Source organism: Haliotis rufescens, unplaced genomic scaffold (assembly GCF_023055435.1).
Source record: "Haliotis rufescens isolate VD_foot unplaced genomic scaffold, xgHalRufe1.0.p SCAF_22, whole genome shotgun sequence".
NCBI lineage: Eukaryota > Metazoa > Mollusca > Gastropoda > Lepetellida > Haliotidae > Haliotis > Haliotis rufescens.
The window spans coordinates 8,035,422-8,055,608 of NW_025963913.1; the positions used below are offsets into that span (position 1 = coordinate 8,035,422).

At 37.5% G+C, this 20,187-nt stretch overlaps 3 protein-coding genes and 1 long non-coding RNA gene across 5 annotated transcripts; 2 read left to right on the top strand and 2 right to left on the bottom strand.

Annotated features, from left to right (window-relative positions):
* Nucleotides 1-953: 953 nt before the first annotated feature.
* LOC124116966 lies at nucleotides 954-4,963 on the top strand. 2 transcript variants are annotated; one of them, XM_048401479.1, is made up of 4 exons: nucleotides 954-1,270; nucleotides 1,723-1,805; nucleotides 2,166-2,888; nucleotides 3,033-3,129. In XM_048401479.1, the coding sequence occupies exons 1-3, from the start codon at nucleotides 1,057-1,059 to the stop codon at nucleotides 2,568-2,570; spliced, it is 702 nt and encodes a 233-aa protein (XP_048257436.1). In that variant the 5' UTR covers nucleotides 954-1,056; the 3' UTR covers nucleotides 2,571-2,888; nucleotides 3,033-3,129. The 2 variants fall into 2 exon arrangements, 1 of the variants encoding a protein (XP_048257436.1); XR_007222713.1 differs by lacking the exon at nucleotides 954-1,270 and adding an exon at nucleotides 3,392-4,963 and having other exon boundaries at nucleotides 1,281-1,805; nucleotides 3,033-3,141.
* Nucleotides 4,964-4,981: 18 nt separating this feature from the next.
* LOC125383221 lies at nucleotides 4,982-8,534 on the top strand. The gene is made up of 2 exons (XR_007222714.1): nucleotides 4,982-6,047; nucleotides 6,802-8,534. It is a non-coding gene; the product is annotated as an uncharacterized LOC125383221 (long non-coding RNA).
* A 208-nt stretch (nucleotides 8,535-8,742) lies between these two features.
* On the bottom strand, nucleotides 8,743-11,325 carry LOC125371557. The gene is made up of 2 exons (XM_046478625.2): nucleotides 10,522-11,325; nucleotides 8,743-10,050 (listed from the first exon to the last, which is right to left on the bottom strand). Exons 1-2 carry the CDS (start codon nucleotides 11,316-11,318, stop codon nucleotides 10,023-10,025), a joined length of 825 nt encoding a protein of 274 aa, XP_046334581.2. The 5' UTR covers nucleotides 11,319-11,325; the 3' UTR covers nucleotides 8,743-10,022.
* A 15-nt stretch (nucleotides 11,326-11,340) lies between these two features.
* LOC124116965 (THAP domain-containing protein 11-like) lies at nucleotides 11,341-12,672 on the bottom strand. Its single transcript, XM_046478626.2, has 3 exons — nucleotides 12,526-12,672; nucleotides 12,003-12,190; nucleotides 11,341-11,614 (listed from the first exon to the last, which is right to left on the bottom strand). The coding sequence occupies exons 1-3, from the start codon at nucleotides 12,670-12,672 to the stop codon at nucleotides 11,341-11,343; spliced, it is 609 nt and encodes a 202-aa protein (XP_046334582.1).
* Between the last annotated feature and the right edge of the window lie 7,515 nt (nucleotides 12,673-20,187).

Here is a 20,187-nt window from a genome sequence, read left to right on the forward strand (position 1 = left end):
ATTCATCGATAGGGGGACGAGTCTTCTTGCAGGCTACGGAAAGGGGCGAGTGGTGACGAATGTGTACTATGCTGGCTGGCTGCCGGCCTCATGGAACTCTGGGTAGGGGAGTGATTTGCATCTCTATCTGCATATGACCGCAACGGATATCGTTTTTATCCGTTGGCTTTATCCTGCCGAGAAACCTACCCATTTACATGATAAACAACAATATCGGTTTTGAAACATGGAAACGTCATAGAACAAACAGATGACGTCACTATTGAACGTGACTTCACCTATCCCTCCCCTATGACGTCACCTAACAACGGGCGCGATAATGGCCCGTCGTCAAGCAATATGAGGGCATTATCAAGTTACAGTGGCCCGCTGATTTTTGACCATCTCTTAAAGGGGAAGTGTACACGCAAAAATCACTTTCTTTCTTTTTCTAAACAAAACGCAATTTTAGAATTAATTAGTATCTGTGTTTGAAAATATACACTCATTTTTTTCACAGTGAAAGTAGGAAGCTCACAATAGTGTGAAAATGATATGCCGTTATGAGGCCTTCGTTTTTCGAGCTAAACAGGCCTGAGTTATCCCCCTTAGATTATGACGTAATTGGTGCCAATTCAACTGGGTCCCTGTCTATTCTCAACGCAAAAGATATCAAGTACCAGTTTGCGGTAAAACAACATGGCCTACGACACACTCCGGCGCAGTGGTGACTCAGCATAACACTATGCTGGCTGGCATCTGAGACGCTAGAATCACACACCTAGACCTACACCACGTGAAGCGGCTCTAACAAAGCATGATGACGTCATAATGTTTATCAATTGGCACCAATGACGTCATATTGCAAGGGGCATAAGCCATGGTGTTTTTGTTGTGGAAATAGAACACTTGGTAAATGTGAAAAATATAAATCGTTTTAATGCGAAAAATATGTTAATTAATTGTGATATTTTTATATTTTTGTCTATGACACTTCTAGGTTAACACTTTTAATGTGGAAAAAGTACAAGAAAATTAGGTTAATTTCCGTGTGAACTTGCCCTTTAATATTTATGCATGACCCCAATGTCAAACTCCAAAACGAGGCTTTCCCCGCAAACTACAACTATGGCGTCAAAACAAATCCCCGGAAGCGACTTGACTCGCGTACCTCGCTTGACTTTTGCATTCGTGGAGAACTTTGTTCAAGCTAACTCTAGGAGTGCAGGAACTTCTCAGCTGAACAAGGGGTTCAAGTACTACAGCGAGGGTTTCATATCCAGTCTCAAGGGTAACTTTCTCATTCATTTTATACCAATTTGACGATCACTTCACTTTGGCAGGTCACACTGACGTTGTCATATTCATGTGCTCGCAAGTGCTGATATATTTACATGAACTCAAAGATGTGTATTAAATATTATTATAGTCAATTGTAAGTTGGAACATATGCATCAATTCTAAGTCATTATACATATGAGAAGTGAGTACCGAGTACGGAATATAACTTCAGGCCAGAGTGCCGCTCAAAGGTCACACAGTGCGCAGTTCAGACGGCTGACAGCGTCCCCTTGCATGCATGACGAAGTTTACATCTATTTCCCGAGTTGATAATTGAAACAAAATTATTCAAACCGTACCAGGTAACGTATACAAGAACAATCTTAATCTATTATTTGCGTGAATACTAAATACCCATAGATCTAGAAATATAGAATATACATTTGTATTTCCATTTTGCAGCTTCTTGTGATGACAACTGTTGCCGCTTGACTGCAAGGTGCTATCGCTCACAGCGGAAAAACGAATCCCCACATGATATTCAGGTACGAATGAATCTCACAATTGCCTGAGCTTATCCCTGTAACCATGTTGCCCAACGTTATTACCAGGAGTGCAGGTAGATAGCAGCTAGGGTGAACATGTGAAAAGACTAATATTAATCGTTTTTATGACCATTTTACTATTTTGGAACCAGCCAGTATATTGGATGGATTGGAATTTTCAGCTACTGAAAATAATTCCAAGCATTACAATTAATGATGTTAATGGAAATAACACTACAAGGCTACATCTATTTTTAAAACCATTACTACCACTGAATTATTTCAGTACTCTCACCACACCATGTTATGTTGCAGACAAGTACAACATCCTATATTTGGTTTATTTCTCTCTATATGCAGATTATGCTCCACTCTGAGCCGGTGAGTGTCAGCTGTGCTAGCTGCTCATGTGCAATTGGCCTGAGTCAGTGCTGTGGACACATCACTGGGACTTTGTATCTTGTGGCTCATTACAAGCTGTGTGGAGTGAGGTCTATCCCCCAAGATGTTGCCAAGACATCATTGCCACAGACATGGCACATACCAAGGGGAGACAAGATTCGTGGAATGTCAGTTCAGGAGGTAGAAGTTGTTGGCTACAAGAGAGACAGTGATGAGCAGCATAAACCTGTGAAATCTACCCTGTACAACCCAATCCGTTCACCACTTCCTCCATTTGAGCTTTTGTTTGACAAGCTGACTGTGTCTCATCCTGACTCATCTCTGCTCACCACTGTACTGGTGAATCCTATCCACCTCTTGTGAATACAAGGTTTGGCTTGTTTCACAAGGGCAGCTCAATCAGTCATCAAAAGAAACTTTCACCATCATATTTGTTGAATATAGTTGATGCCTTTTTCCAAGACCTTCCTGTCAACAGTGACAATACTGGGGACAATCACTACAGCCATGTCACTAATGAGTCTTAAACTACCCTGCTTGACTCACTCTTGATCAGCAAGGAGGAGGCTGTGGAGATAGAGAAGGCTACCAGGCTGCAGGCTGCAGATAAGAAGTGGAAGAGATTGAGGACCCACAGAGTAACTGCATCCAAAGTTGGAGAAATATCAAAGCGAAAAAAAGGTAAAAAATTAAAATTTAAAAAAATTATGGCCAGAATGTGTATGAGAATATTAGCACACAAATCAGATAACTTATATGTAGTTATTATAATAAATATTGATTGATTTTCATTTTGAAACTGATATACTTTTTATTTGTATTCAGATCCTGAAAACTATGCCCAAAAGCTGAGGACCTCGACGAGAAATGTCATGACTGAGGCATGAGGGAAGGCCTTGCTAATGAGCCAGTTGCTGTTGCAGCTTACAGCAGAGTGAGATATTTTCTTAATTTGACACTGACTGTGTTGGTGCATGTAAAATGCAACAAAACAATTTTATGGAATGTTTGAATATGTATCTCCTCATTATATTGACCTAATTGGTACATAAGTGTATTCCATTCTATCACTCAACTTGATTGTTTTCATTTTTGTGATTTTTGAAACAGTTATCTCCATTTTGACAATCACAAGTTATTCATGCACACATTAGATAGGTAAAATAACTAAAATTGACTTTCAGGTGAAGGATGATAAGATAAATATTTATCCGTCTGGTATTGTCATCAACCCCAAGTGTTCCTGGATGGCTGCCTCACCAGACAGGAAGGTGCTTGACCCAAGCACCATTCCACCATTTGGCCTCCTGGAAATCAAGTGCCCTGACCTTAGTAACAAGGACATCCAAGATCTACAGTACCTGACCATGGTCAATGGTAACCTTTGCTTAAAGAAAAATGACAACTACTATCACCAAATACAGATGCAGCTAGCCATGTCTGGCCTGGTGTGGTGTGATTTTTTTGTATGGTCAACAAAAGCCACTCATTTAGAGAGAATATACTTCTGCAGAGATAGCTGGCAGCAAACTAAAGACAAAGCTGATAAGTTCTACTTTGATTATATCCTATGCTAAAATTATCTTGTAAAAATATGTCATTATCTCCGTCCATCAGGTACTAGTAACTACAGAATAAGAAATCAGAAACTTATTAAGTGTGATAGGTATTTTTTAATACTGGCCACTAGACAACGATTTGTCACTTGTTTTACAAGTATTTGACATCACAGCTTGAAAAACAATTGTAATGACCATTCATAATGTCATGTAACATCGTTAACTAGGGATGGCTAAAAAAGATTGATAATCAAAACTATTGTTGATGTGAACAATTTGTAACGATTATTGATATGAAAATTGTGTCATCGATAATATCTTATATAATCTATTGTTATGAGTAAAGTTTTAATTTACAGAAGCAGACTTGTTATGTCCATTGCCAAAGACGGAAAGCAACTAATTTTGTTATATCTGACATGTCCACAAAGTAATGCATAAATGTGTCACCACTCAACAGTGAAATGAAATATGTTGTTTTGTCTCTTGAGCTTTTAGCATACTTGCTAAAAGTTACTTCTCCAATATTTATCGATAATTGATCGATATTTAGTTAATGATTATCAATCACTCAGATCAATATCTATAGCAAGCCCTATTATTAATATATCAACAAGAATATTTAATAAATAACACAGCTTGTCTTTGCAACCAGTTTTCAACAAGAATGAATTTTCAATGAGTAAAAGCTGCACTACATGTATGTACAAAAATAAACACTTATATAAGTGTTGTGAATCACTTCCATTCATCCATTCCACATGTATCATATTTCTGGAGCACTGTTTTAGAGTTGAATTTTCTTTTTGATATCCAATTGAATATCAAGTTTAACTTCAGATGTCAACTTTTACAGACATTAGTTATTAATATCAACATGACAAAAATGCACTTCTCTACAACATATATGTTTGGGGTGCAAAACTAAATAACTATCGGTGATTATCATTAAATGGTCATTTGCAATCTGTATGCGAGTGAGTGAGTTAAAATTTAATGTCACATCAGCATTATTTCAGCTATATAGCTATGAGACCAAGTTGATATGTACACAGTTTGTTCATGAATACAAAGTTACATTCAAAAACAATTTATGGAACATATTTGGGAATAACAATCTCATGTAAACAGTTTTAAAACACAGGCTATAGGCCACCTTGCTGGGGATCATGGGGACTTACAGTGCCTCGGCTTCCTGTATGATACCCCAGCAGGATTTACGTCATCACTTCAGCTACTGGTGGTTGTGCACAATGCTAGCCAATTTTAAAAAATCACTCAGCAATGAGTTGGCTTTAAAACACTGGTTGATGATAGTTACATCGATTCTGATAGGATTCAAGTCACACAGGGTGACAATAATTGTACGATACTTTAACCCCCTGGACAGAGCCTTTGATAATGTCTGTTGTATGCACTTGTGCAGTACTTTGTATTGATTTGCAATTTTAGTTAATTTTGTAATACATTTGTTGATTGTATACCACCTGTTGGTTGTTTGTTGGTTTCAGACTAAGATTTCTGGGTTAACATACTGTTTCAATTTGGGAATTGACACGTAACACTTGGCCCAGTTTCAGATTTATGATTTGTCAAACAGTCAAAACACTGTATAGCATTTGGTTTCATGTAGCATCATGACAGACAGCAGGAGCTTAATAGCAGCAATTATGTGATTATCACATTTATCTTCGACTTTCTGTAAATAAAGGGGGATAAACATTACCATATTCAGTAGCTACATGAACTAAATCTAGGCAGCATGGACATTTGGCAAAAGAATCATCTAAATCGGTTGCTATAGCTACTCGTCACTTAAATATGTTAAAAACTCTTAATCAAAGGTCCCTGAAAACCTGATATTATACAGGCAACAGTCCACAACTGGTTAATGCTGCCCAGTTCAGCAATAGAGATTGTGGAGTCAAACAGGTGATTTTGTTTAACTCGTCTGATAAGTCTCTCCACATGAATCCTGAGAGATGCAATGGCAAACACCGGTACGAAACAGCGGTCCAGGGGGCGCTGCGGAATTTCCGTCCTTGTTGCTAGCTCCGTATGCTATTGTTTACATACAAAATGCCTTCGCGCTGTTGCGTACCGCAATGTGACAGTCGTTCTGACGGCCACGGTTTTCCTCAAGATCCGGATATTTGCATAAAATGGCGTGTGGCGATTAGAAGAGAGGATCCAGCATCCAAGAAATTATGGAAACCAAGTCCATACTCAGTGGTTTGTCGTAATCACTTCCTTGACAGCGACTACAAGCCATCGGACACCGGTAAGCGTCATTAGCAACGAAGTTAGTAACCGAATGAACGGACTAATGTTATTATTGTCCTGTACCTCAGAATCTGGTATTGGTGACCCACCAAATGCAATACAATATTCAGTAATTGTGATATGTAAATCAATCATGAATATAGTGTATTAGTCACGGTATATTTTTTTTTATCTGGGTGCACGATATTGGGCTCACCCAAATATTGGCAGAAAAAAATATGCCAGTCGTCCTCTGTGCCGCATTTTACTGAAATTTTTTTTTTTTTTAAATTGTCCTAATATTATTATATGTATTGCGATGAATGACTTTCAGTCAATTCTTTTTTACGTGTTAAATTAAATTTTACATAATTAGAATCTATTTAAATTATTCCCACCCTGAAGTTATGCCAGTCTTGAGTAGGCTTATATATGCAAAAAACTGTTGAAGTTGATGTTCGATCTATTTAGGAGTAGACCAAATATAGTTCTATTACTATTATAGAGTTCTATACTATTAAATGAAGTTATCTTAATAATAATAGATGTTCTAGCTTAGATTTCATTCCCATAAATTTGTCCCAACTAAAATAAACACCTTTTTTAAAATTTTGCTCATTTTTTTTGAATAATTTGCTTATGTCCTCATTGATAATATTTGTTCATGAATTTACCATGTTTATTGTTACTGTGTGAACAATAACTAAATTCCTTATTACGATAAAACCTTAATTGATGATATTTTGAAATAATTCTATATATTTTATTTTCAGGAAAGAAAAGACGATTGAAGAGGGGTTGCAATACCAACAGTGTTCTCCTTTAAGAAAGTGAATGAACCAAGGAAACCTAGACACTATATCATAGATGTGGAAGATGTTCCTGATCTGGGAAGTGAGGTTGAAATTTGTTCACCAGGATGCGATGAAATTATTTGTCAGTCAGATGCTGTTGATCATACAGAAGATGTGGCCATACAGTGCAGCTTGTTGTCGGAATCAAGCTCCAGATTCTCGATTCATCGCATAACTGATAATGACAAAGCAGTTTTGTATTACACTGGCTTTGACAATTATGATCATTTTATGTATTTCTTTCATGTACTTGGCCCCTCTGTCAATCATCTTTCATATCAGTGTTCCTTTTGATACCACCAGAAGATCAGCTTTTTATGACTTTGTTAAAATTCAGACAGGCAAGAGATGATTTTGACCTTTCCATGTTGTTTCATATCAGTGAAAGTACTGTATCAACATTAATTCTCACATGGACAAACTTTTTGTACTTCCAACTGACTGAGCTAAACATATGGGCATCACATGACACCGTTCAAGATACAATGCCAGAAAATTTCAAGGAGCGCTTCCCATCAACAAGGGTCATTCTAGATGCAACTGAGACTCCGATTTGTAAGTCAGGCAATGTAGATTACCAGGGGGCCACTTTCTCAAGGTACAAGAACAGGAACACTCTGAAAACTATGATTGGTTGTTCTCCTCGAGGTCTTGTTACCAATGTTAGTGACAGTTATGGTGGATCAACAAGTGACAGGCAGATTATTGAGAGGTCAGATTTGTGCATGCCAGGTGTGTTTTGTGCAGGAGACAGTATTATGGCGGACAGAGGCATTATGGTGCAGGACATATTTTCATCATAAAAGTCATATAAAAGTCAACACTCCAACAATGCTCAAGGGTCGAAGTCAGTTTGAACCCCAAGAGGTAGTCCACGACCACAGAGTATCATCCAAGAGAATTCATATTGAGCGTGTTATTGGACTTGGCAAAACTTACAAAATTCTTAAGAGGTAGCTTCATCCATCAAAAGTTCCACTAGGCACTAGAATTGTTCGAATTTGCTATATATGTTGTCAAACTTTCGCCCAAGCATTGTAAACCGACTTGCATGAATAAATGTCCATTCTAAACATACTTCACACATTCATGTATGTTTGTATGACCTAGTGTTGTCTTTTAATAGCATTGAAAGTACAACAGTTTACTACTAGTAGACAGGTGTGATTGTCTACTGTGACTGTATGGTAGGTATTAGACACGGCTCACTGCTGTATGATTACTGTTTACTCTGTTCCTTAATGATCTTGTTCAACTAATACAATCCGGAAACTGCAAAGGTATGTTTGTGAATGAGTTAGTTGATAAAATTAGCACAATGATGTTTGCTGATGGCATTTTGAATGCAAGTGACGCTATTGTCAAATTGCAGAAATCAGATGTAGCAAGCTTTTGTGGCAAATATGTTATGAATGTAAATTTAGATGAAACAATTATGATTGTATTTTGCAGAGGAGGAGTTTTCAAACAAATTGAAAAATAGTGGTTCAAAGGTGAAATACTTTAAATTGTATCAGCATACAAGTGCTTGTGAATATTTGACACCACAAAGTCTTCATGGGGTTTATTGTTGACAGAATGATTGTGCCAGTCATTGGTTATGGACCAGGTATGTGGGGTTATTCACAAGTTCAGACAGTTTAAAGTGTACACATGAGAACATTGTCTGTTAACACAAGTACAAATAAAGCGGTTGTTATAGTACAAGGATGTTTGTGGATTATGCACACAAAGTAAGCATATTTATGTAGAAATGTTTATAGATTGTGGATCAATATTTAGCGACAAACATGTAACCGTACTTTGGGTTGAATTCTGAATACAAACTTGAACTTGAAAGTACAACTGGAATGTGTGAGAAATGTTCAAATATAACAACTTTATTGTGTTTTAACAATTGAAATGATGAATATATGTACATAACACTCTACCCATGATATTACATAATGAAAAAATACCATTGAATGTCTCACATTTGTTTGTTGATCTGTGCTTAGGATCTCTCTCTCTTACCACTTTAACAATGAATGCAATAGTACAACACCATCACACGGTTGTCAGACAGACATTCAGTCATGTAATTTCATTGCAAAGGAGCTCCACCACATTCCCAAGGTCAGTGTTCGAAATATACATCGGTCAGTATACCCATACATGACAGATTTGTTCAAAGATGTTTTACAAGCTGATAATTTCCTTGATAAATGTATCACCATCTATTACCACTGAGTCTCTGGGAACTCGGTGTGATAGCAGTAATAGCTTCTGGATGACTGGTTGTATTTTGTAATTTTATATTGCAAGAGTATATCTCACTGCTTCAGAAAACATGTTTGGGCCTACAGTTTTTCCATTAGGCCTACAGCTAAGAATAGAAGTAAGTACTTTACACATGGTGTCAATCACATGGTGTCAATCAGGGATATACCTACCGGTACTCATTTGTATCATTCTCATCACCAGATTTCAATAGTTGAAAAGAACAAACTTTTATTCCTTAACTGTGAAAAGTCACTGATTTCAAATAATTTTTGAAAAGCGAGGCAAAAGTAAGTTTGATAAGACTCTTAGTACTTTTTAGATACACAGTCTTCACATGGATGTATTAATCCACAAAAGGATGTCTGTTCGTGAATCTTAACAAATGTAGTGAGTAGCAATGTAAGGCTTGAGGAAATTTAAGACTCAAAGAATAAGGAGAGTCTGGGAATCAAACTTCCTGTACAGTATTCCTCATCGAGTGATATTTTCTGAACAAAGAAGTCTTTGAACGTACAAACAGCAAATAAGCAGTATTTTCGCTTTGATAGATACATCTGACCCTGCACCTGAAAGTAGTAATGACAGTTTTCTTTCAGTTGCATGAGGCCATTTCTCTCACAAGTCAACAAACATTCCACAACTGTGAACATGAACATTACAGGCTATCTCAAGTTTGGCAATAGCTTTGGGTTCCTGCTGTAACCCATGCCTCACAGAGTTACAAACTAGTTTTCTTCCAGAGACAATTTGTTCACATAATTTAGTTTTGTTTCTCCTTGTAGTACATTTGCAAATTGTCCCAAACTGAGATGCTGTCAACCTCCATCTCCTCTCTTCATGCCACAAGCTACACTTGGCCTGCTTTCTTGTCTTTGACTCTAAGTCTGCAGCCTGGTCATCTGTAATCTGTCAAACACACAAAAACTTATCAATAAAATTCTTGAAACTCCTTTACAAATCAGAACAAAACAATTCAATCAGATAACATGGCCAAAACAGTTTAACCATATCAAAAGGTTAATATATACGGTACTATTTATTTTGATATATTTTAGTCTGATACATTGAGTGAATGCATACACCACTGGCTTTGCCAGAGACCATATGCCGGTATATGGTCTTTGCTTTTGCATACATGTAGTCATTATAGCCCCAGTTCATGCTCTGTAGACGATTGACATAGCATAATGGGTAAAAGATATTTACGCATGCTTTATTTACGATTTCACCAACATGCACAGGTTTTCATTCAATAAAATGAAATTTGCACACCCCTGACGTTTCGTTTATCGATAACAACAATTTTCATTCAAAGACTGTTCAAAGATTCAAAGCAAACTGACACAGAATTGGCAAGTCTCTTGTACAATTACATACCTTTCAATCAAATCGATCTTCTTCCCGCGTGTAGTTGCTCCACGGCATTGCAACTCTGTCTTCAGCTTCTCAACTGTCAAACCGCTGTAGTGCGACATGTTTACATTGGTTACATTAGCAACACTTCCGGGACGGAAATTCCGACGCGCCACCTGGCGGATTAGTGTACCGGTGTTTGCCATTTTCTGGGTCTCTGCAACTTCTTCAGCTGTAAACTGACCACAGTTATGCAGGAAGGGAGGAATATTTAAACCAACACCCTTCTCACTGAGAATACTTGCAATAGTAAAGCCCTTATCAGCCATGACACTGTCTCCTGGTTCTACAAGATCTAGGATCCCTGAAAGTTTAGTAATTTCTACATCAGACATCACACCTGTGAAGAGACATGAAACAAATGTTACAGCTCCATGTGGGGCAATACCAATCAAACCTTTTAGAGTGCAGTTGCTTTTGTAGTGGGAGTAGAACATGGAATTTACCACTAAGGCGGATGGAATTTGAAGCCTGATTTCTGTGCAGTCCAAAATAACTCTTGTGGATGGGTATGTCAACCGGAAATCCTGGGGCATGTGGCGATCCACCTGCACTCTAGAAGGCCAGATCGGTATTGATCCTAAAACAAAGTACAAGAAATTGGCCCAGGTGATAACTTTCCTGCTGATAGTTGAAATATGACAATTGAACCTAACTGCCAGGTCTTGCTCGGGTGTGCCAAGTCTTAGTCGTACAAAAAACATGAAAAGTTTTATCAATGAGAAGCATACTGCGTGGTCTTCCTGCAAGAGAGATATCATCTGAACATACATAATATTTGCTTCACATGTTAAAAGCACTGGGTTTGACAAAGTCGAAAAATATTTTGAAAGAGTGATAATCTCTGAAGGAGGTGTAATATTGCATCATGGCATCATCATGGGAGAAACGTTCAACACCAAATCTCTCAACAGTAAGCTGCCTGCTGAGATCATCTTTCTCCTGCTGAAGCTGCTGGATCCGCAACAGGAGCTGTTGGGTGTCAGGAAGGCAGAGGTCAGTCTGTGTCCCAGCATCAGGCTTCACAAAGGCAGGCTCTTGTTGCAAGTTCTCCAAACTGAAACATAAACATTGTCAAACCGAGATTACCGTAATGATACAGTTGTATTCAATTCTCAAAAAGTTTTATGAAACCTTGTCTGAGCTAGACCATGACATAGCACTGATGGTTTATGATAAAATGTAGGGGAGGACCATCCCTCTATTTTATGGTCTCTGGCCAGTGTATAACAAAAGGAAAATGAACTGACCTGTTGGGTTTAAGCTTATGATGTTGCTAGTTTTTTTCATTAAAATAACTTACTGAGAATTACATATAATCCTGCTTACTTTAACCCCCAAAATCAAACGCAAACACTACACATTGATGTTCAAACATGGTATTTGACATGTTTTATGTATAGACTTGTGTCTGATTCAATCACTTGACATTAATAAACCATTACCTTTGTTTTCTCATTCTTGCTATGGGTTGGAGGGGTTGTCTTGATGGTGGACCTTTCCTTGGTTTTTTGGCAGAGCTCCAGGGAAACAAGGATGGCACAATCCCTTGCTTCAAGGTTCTCCTGACTGGCGTGTACTTATAGTCCTCATTCAGAAAATGGTTGGAGCAGACAGTTGTTTTCTTCGTTACCTGAAGACAGATGATAATAATGTCAGTACCTCATCGGAATATGCCATTAAATCCATATAAACAGAAATTAAGTCTGTGCCGATTTAATCACCAGTAAAGCATACAAAAGTCTTATTATCTCTATTCATCTAAGAAACAAAACTACGGCAACAATTAGATGCAGACCGCTGATGTCTCGTATACGTATCTCGAATGTCACGAACGAGCGATGTTTCCTAGTAGCGACTCGTTGCACAAGAAATAGCTGAAAAGAGTGCATGCTCAACACGACTGTTTGACAGGTGACAGTTACAAGTGATGCAAACGGAAAAAGCTGAATGAAAAAGTTTACCTACCGTAAAAAACGGTCCTTCGTCGCGTCGAATGGCCACTATCCAAAGTTTCCGCAAATCGGCATCCTGAGGGAAGCTGTGGAAACTGACCGATTTGTCGTAACGTGTATCCGACATGCACTGAGGCACACAGCAGTGCTCGGCGGCCATGATGTCATAGTTTGACAGCTTGTGGGGTTAGCCTCGTTTTGGAGTTTGACCCCAGGGTCACGCATAAATATTAAGAGACGGCTATGCGGGCGGTTTAATGATAATTCTATCAATTTTAGCTGTAATTTCTGATAACATGCGGGCGGTTTAATGATAATTCTATCCAGTTTAGCTATAATATTCTTTATAGGTCACACTGGTTTCATTTCTTGTGTTTCAGAATTTCTTTCCCAACATACCAAAGGGCAGGGAGCAATATTTAAAATTTATTTCACATCATAAATCAATAGCTATCTTTTTTTTTTTCTTTTTCTTTTTGTTTGTTATTCAAATCAGTAGATTACATACTTTCACACAAAGGAAGATGAACTTTTCATAAGTGTAGGTTACATACATGTTCATCAAGTAGATAGAGGTAGCTTATCAGGATACAGGTGTGCATCTGGAGTCAGGGGGTGAAAGTAGCAGGCTATACTTATTGAGGTCTTCCTTGACTGACTGAAGCTACACCCTTACAACACAGCAGTGGGAACTGATCATGTTAAAAATAGGAGAATTAACTAGTCAGTTCATTTGCTTGTCTAAGAGGCGACTTACAGGATCGGGTAGTGAGGTTCGTATCGCAATTGCGTGGCTCGATGCTCATGTCAATTACTGGATTGTCTGGCCCAGACTCGATTATTTGCAGACCACCGTCATATAGCTTGAATATTGCTGAATGCAGCGTTAAACAACACACAAACCAACATTTGCCAAATATTCCCATTTCTGTCAAACTGTCTCAATGTATTGTTTGTGTGTGCAGTTGATATCTCTATCTGAAATATATATGTTCTAATCTGCATTAAGTTTTCAAAATGACAATTCGTTTTTTATCTAAATTTCATTGCTAAAGTATTTATTTTGGGCTAATGTGATTTGATTGAAAAGAACATGAAAGGTAATCCTAAGATAGAATAGAGCATTTTGTAAATGTAAATACTTTGTACATTTTGCATTCAGAAAACATTCTGCTTTGGCCCAACATCCTTTTAACATGCTGGCAGTCCCAGTATGCATGAAGTACAGTTTCAGAATTAGTTTCACAGAATGAGCACAGATCGTCAAACATTTTCAACAGTTCTGTGTATAGATGATGTGATGGATATATTTGCACTGGGAATCTAGTAATTTGACATCTTTTGTACATTTTCTATACAATAAAAACATTTTTTAAGTTCATTGAAAAACATTACAGAAATCTTTACATTCACTTTAAAAAATAATTCCTATCAATATAATCTGTTTTTGTAAGCTGATGGTTATAAAAAGGAGGCGCTTGTAATAATTCTCCAATGTTTATGACCATTTTTTATGTCTCCTATAAACTATTCCCCATGCAGCTAATACATCTCTCCAGTAAAGGTTAGTTAAGTATATATTGTTTCCAGTACAGGTTCTAGTGAAGAACATGACTTTTAGTGGACAGATGCTAAGGTTATGACTTCTGTTTTGAATATGTGTTTTTAGAACTGACAAATTTAGAGAGTTTATGCAAGCCCCCACCATTATTATTCTCAGTCCTCCATTATATTTTCTGATTCATGTTGTGCGTTCTCTTTTGTCCTGTTTATCATTCCAAGTAAAATGTTTTGGATAATTCATTAGTAAATTCACTTAGAGGGTTTTGAAGAGAAGAAAACATATGTACTAACCATGATTTTACCTATCAGGTTTATGTCTTCCAACTTCCAAAAATTCTATTGATGATTTTCAATCTTTGTTTTGTGATTATTTAGTTAGAATTAGCTTTATTTCAAATATTTCAAAGTCTCCACTGTGTTTAGTTTCAGATCCTGACATAATCTGATGTCACAGTTTGTCATTGAGCCCATTCCTATTGCTTTAATTTTATCAATATCAGTTTTAAACATGTTTGATCAAGTGAGTTAGTGAGTGGGTTGGGTTTAACGCCGCTTTTAGCAATATTCCAGCAAGATCACGGCGGGGGACACCAGAAATGGGCTTCACACTTTGTACCCATGTTGCGAATTGAACCAGGCTACCCGACCGCCCCTTGTTTGATCAAGACATTTTATAAAAATCATTGCCGGTGTCAATAGCTGCACTCGAACTTTCATCTGTCCCATCTAGAAGTATGTCAGTATCAGCATATTGTTCCACATGATTCAGTTTGATACCTTTTATTGCATAATTATCACAAATCATTATTCCCAATCCTTTTTGTAACTAGCAGGAATATCGAGACATTGGGTCTCCTTACCCGTTAAGATTCGCGGCTATGCTTGTCGTAAGAGGCGACTAACAGGATCTGGTGGAAAGGCTCGCTGACTTGGTTGATGCGCGTGATCGATCACAATTGCTCATGATATCAATCACTGGATTGTCTAGTCGAGACTCGATTATTTACAGACCGCCGTCAATTAGCTGGAATAGTGCTGAGTGTGGCGTTAAACAACAAACAAAAACATATGGTCTCCTTGTCTGCCTCTTCTCTCATTATAGAAGAATAGTGAGTGAGTGAGTCTGGTTTAGCAATATTCCAGCAATATGACGACAGGGGACAACAGAAATTTGCATCACACATCATACCCAAGTTGGGAATCGAACCCGGGTCTTCGGCATCACGAGCGAACGCTTTAACCACTAGGCTACCCGACCGCCCTACAGAAGAATAAGATAAGTGTCCATTTTGTATGATGCAAGATTAATCTCTTTTTTTTCTCCGTATATATATTAGTATCCTCTTTTTCACACTTGTCCTAAAGCCAGGTTTTCCCAGAGTCAACATAGTAAAAAGAATTGGAACAGTATCGAAAGCACAATACATGTATTTATTAAGAAGTCATCTTCTTTGTATTTACCACTTTGGAAATATTATTTCAAGAAGATACACTTTGATGACAATGGGGATGGGTGCACCCTGCCAAAGTGACCAGGTGAAGACCATCATGGTAGATAGACAATGTTTTGGCATAATATTCAACGAGTGACCAACAAGATTTGAAGGCCATGATTTCAGACAACATATTAAATACTACACTGTAGGAAAACTAACAATCTACTTACTTATTTGTAGCATTCCTAGACATGGTGATCATTTACATACACAAGCATTTGCTGAGTAAGAACTCTCCGCACCCACCACTTTCACTTTCACGTGTACAAACACAGCAACAATTGTACAACTGGAATACAAATACAACCCCATTCTTCAAAACTGTTCTTGTTTAATTGTACCTCAAAACACTTACGTTTGTTCATAAAGAAATCAATTGTCTAATGACACGTTTAGTACCTGGCGCCGCCATAATGGTTATCTGTGGTACTTTGTGGGGTCGATTCAGAGATTCACCCTCAGTGTCACTCTTGGTTGGACGCAAGCACTATAGTTGTAATAGTTGTAATCCTTGGGGGACGGGGATAACGTTTCGGTCAGTTGTTTAAATTGTACATTTTTTTCCCTCTGACAGGAGGATACCAACAGATCACACCATTGGTTGCAGGGATCTTCTGATGTTGGCTCAATTAGCATTTGGGTTTCAGAGAAACAAAATATGCAGTATTAACTAGATTTACATAGGTATGTGAAAAGGTCAGAGGGTAAAAACTAAAATATGCCTCAAAACATAATGTATTCAGCTAATTACGTAAATTTATGTGCCACGAAGTCCCATAATGACTCCTCATATCCTTATCATGAAGCTTTAGCTCTATGGAGGGGGCGGTAATGCCGAAGACCCGGGTTCGATTCCCGACATGGGTGCAATGTATGAATCCAATATCTGGTGTCCCCCGCCTTGATATTGCTGGAATAATGCTAAAACCATATTCCGCCCATCGGCTCAACATTCTACGTTGCAGCTGAAAAGGCAACAGCCATTGAATTGGTTGACCAGTGGTTGATTGAGCGCAGTGACTTAGACTGTGAGGTCATCATCTGTGGGGACCTGAATGCCCTTGTAGGCGGGGGAAACAACCCACCAGAGACACTTATTCAACGTGGCCTCAACAATGCAGCTTTTCCCGAAGAACCACCTGTTCCAGTAGAAACGATACAGTCATGTGATAGTTTTGTAAACGCGTTTGGTCGTAAGCTACTGGAACTGTGTTTCACTCCTGATTTCTATATCTTCAACGGCAGGACAACTGGAGACAAAGAGGGTAGTTTTACTTACATAGCAGATCAAGGATGTAGCGTAATCGGTTATTTTATAGGTTCAGTTAATGTTCACAACTGTTGTCAATCCATGTTTGTGGATACAAGAGTTGTGTCAAAACATATGCCTGTATGTCTACATTTTGACATATTTCTTCCTAAAGTATCTACAAGTGATGATTATCTTTCCACTAAAACACACAAATATAAATGGAACCCTCGCAAGCCTGGTGTGTTTATAGGAGGTATAACAAATCTATGCCCAAACAAGGAAGTATAGCAAATCGAGCTTATCGACCTTTTAACTTTTGATTTCAATCTTGCCCTCGAAAAAATTGTTAATGTTTTTCTTAGTGCCGCTGAATGTATGAAGGTACCTTGTGTTAAAAGTTCACCCCGAAATACGGGGTTTTATAACAGTGAATGCAGACGAGCAAAACGGGAAGCAAGGTGATACATGTGGAAATTCAAAGAGAAGAAATATAACGAAAATAAGTTAATCTTTTGTAAAAGGAGAAACAAGTATAAACATGTTTGCAGAACAGCAAAATCAAACTATCAATTTATGACACGAACAAAACTAAAGCTATCTCTATCGGATTCAACCACATTTTGGAAAGAGTTACGGAGTTTTACAAACGTTTTTCAGTGTACAGATGTATTACATGCCGAAGTCGAATGTCAATGTGATGAAGATTTTATACTTGATGAGATTGACCAGTGTATTTTGGAGTCGCCAATTACTGACTCAGAAATCCACAAGGCTATACATCGTTTAAAGAATGGCAAATCCCCTGGTGTTGATGACATGGTCATTGAAATGTTAAAATGTTGTGAAAATGTAATAACTCCTTTCCTACGAAATTTGTTCAATAAGTTATTTGATTCTTGATTATGTCACGAGAAATGGACGAAAGCTATCATCCTTCCACTACATAAGAAAGGTAACAAAAATAATCGAGATAACTTAGGGGTATATCTATTGTGTACAATTAGTAAGGTTTACACAGGTGTCTTAAACTCTAGACTTACAAACTGAGCTAATATAAGAAGTAAACTACCCGAGACACAAGCAGGATATAGACAGGGATATCCTCCTGCTGATCACATATTCACGTTGAATGCAATTGTTAAAAAAATGTTTATTGAAAAGAAAAAGGTAATTATACGTTGCTTTTGTGGATTTTAAAAAAGCGTTTGATTCAGTAAATCATCTTAAGCTATGGGAGTGTCTGCACGATGTAGGCTAGGGTGGAAAGATGAGAGCACTTAAGGGAATCTATTCCTCCATGAAAGCGTGTGTGAGATGTAATGATAACATTTATACAGATTATTTTGAGTTAAACAAGGCTGTATATTAAGCCCTCTACTATTTTCCTTTTTCATCAATGAACTGTCAAATGATGTTTCATCACATGGGAAACACGGCGTACAATTATTTCCAGACTTGTTTGAAATATTATTATTATTGTTTGCCGATGATGTTATTCTTGTCTCTGACACAGTAACTGGTTTACAGAACCAACTTAATATTCTTGAAAAGTTTGCAGATTCACACGGATTAACGGTAAATTTAGATTAAACGAGTGTTGTTGTATTTAGACCAGGAGGGCGGTTATCTGTTAATAAGAAATGGTTCTATAAAGGCAAACGTGTTTCAACCGCCAACTCCTATAGATATCTTGGGTTTGTATTCTCATATACCTCAAAGATGAACCAATGTGTTTCAGATCTAGCATCAATAGGTAAACCAGCTTTAATGGAAATATTTCGCAATCTACGGAAGATTGGTTTTGTTGACATTTCAGTTTTTTTTTAAATATTTGATACTCAGATTCAACCTATTCTTTTATATGGTGCGGAAATATGGGGTGTAGACAGATTTGAAAAAAATAGAACAAGTGCATATCATGGCTTGTAAGAAGTTTCTTAATGTTGGTTTGCAAACACCAAATGCTATTGTGTATGGGGAATGTGGTCGATACCCACTACATGTAAATGTTATGTGTCGTTTTGTAAAGTATTGGCTAAAAATGATTTAAATGGACGAAGATAGGATACCAAGAAATTTTTATAATATGCTTGTATATAATGATAAGTGTGGCCATCATAACTATGCTACTTCTATTCGTTCCATATTATTTTCTCACGGATTTGGAGTAGTTTGGCTCAATCAAGCTGTTGGCGACAAACCATCATTCATTAATAGTTTTAAAAACGTTTTGATAAATATGTTCTACAAATCATGAAATAGTACTGTGACAGATACAACATTGTACATATTTATTTTATTCACCTTCAGTATCTGCTTTTAAGTGTTCAACTTTAAACATAAATCATTAGTTAAGATAGATTAAATGTAGTTAATATGTCCTTCATGTTGTAAGCCTTAACAAACCCAAGCCATGACGTGCTCAACTGATTGGCCAAGCTAACCCTCAAAGTTGACCCTTTGTCTCACTGCATGTTCTCAGTCACACATTTCCTGCACAGACAAGTTGACAGGTGAAAGCATCTAAAATCAGATATCCGGAATTATAAGTTGCGGCGGTAGTCGGGAAGACACCCCAGTCTCACCCACAGGGGTGTATATCCTAGATAGATATAAATATCACAAATCCATTGGCCGAATAAACGTCTCTCACCCGTAGCGTGTGTTTGCCTATCGCTCATTCACTGCCCTGCTACAAATGGAGCCCCCAGTGAGGACTACAGTCGCCATGGAAGGAACGACATAAATCGCCAGCAACATCCACTTTTGATGATTTCTTTGAAGTGACCTTTGTGTGACCTTGGACACTGTCACATGACAGTTGTTTGTTTATTGTGACTTTTCCAGTATTGGACATTGCTACTTCAGCTTGGACATTCAATTCAATTCATGGACATTCTGATCATGTGAGTCCCCATCATGTATTAATGCATTGTATAAATGTTACATCCTTTGCTAGCTAGCATTTAAATTTTAATTGACTTTGTACCTGGCGCCAGTTCAGTTCAGTTCTGTAAACTGTGACTTTGTTTACGTCACATATTTCGTATTTTGTTCATGTACAAAGCTTTGTATTACAGTAGACTTCTTTGTCAGCTACTTCTCATTATTCTGTTGGTACCAACATTATCTACGTAGCTACAGGTTCTTTATTATATCATGTGTTTAGTTTAGTTTAGTTTAGTTCTGTTTGGTATCGTTAAGTTTAGCTTAGCTTAGTTTATTTTTGTATAGTTTTGATTTAGTTTACCATCAGCTTTTAGTTAGTTTACTTATATAACGGTACTCAGTGTGTATGTGTGTATGAAAATGGCTTGATTTCATTTCTACTTTCTCTCCTTGTTTAATCAAATAAAAGGTTAGC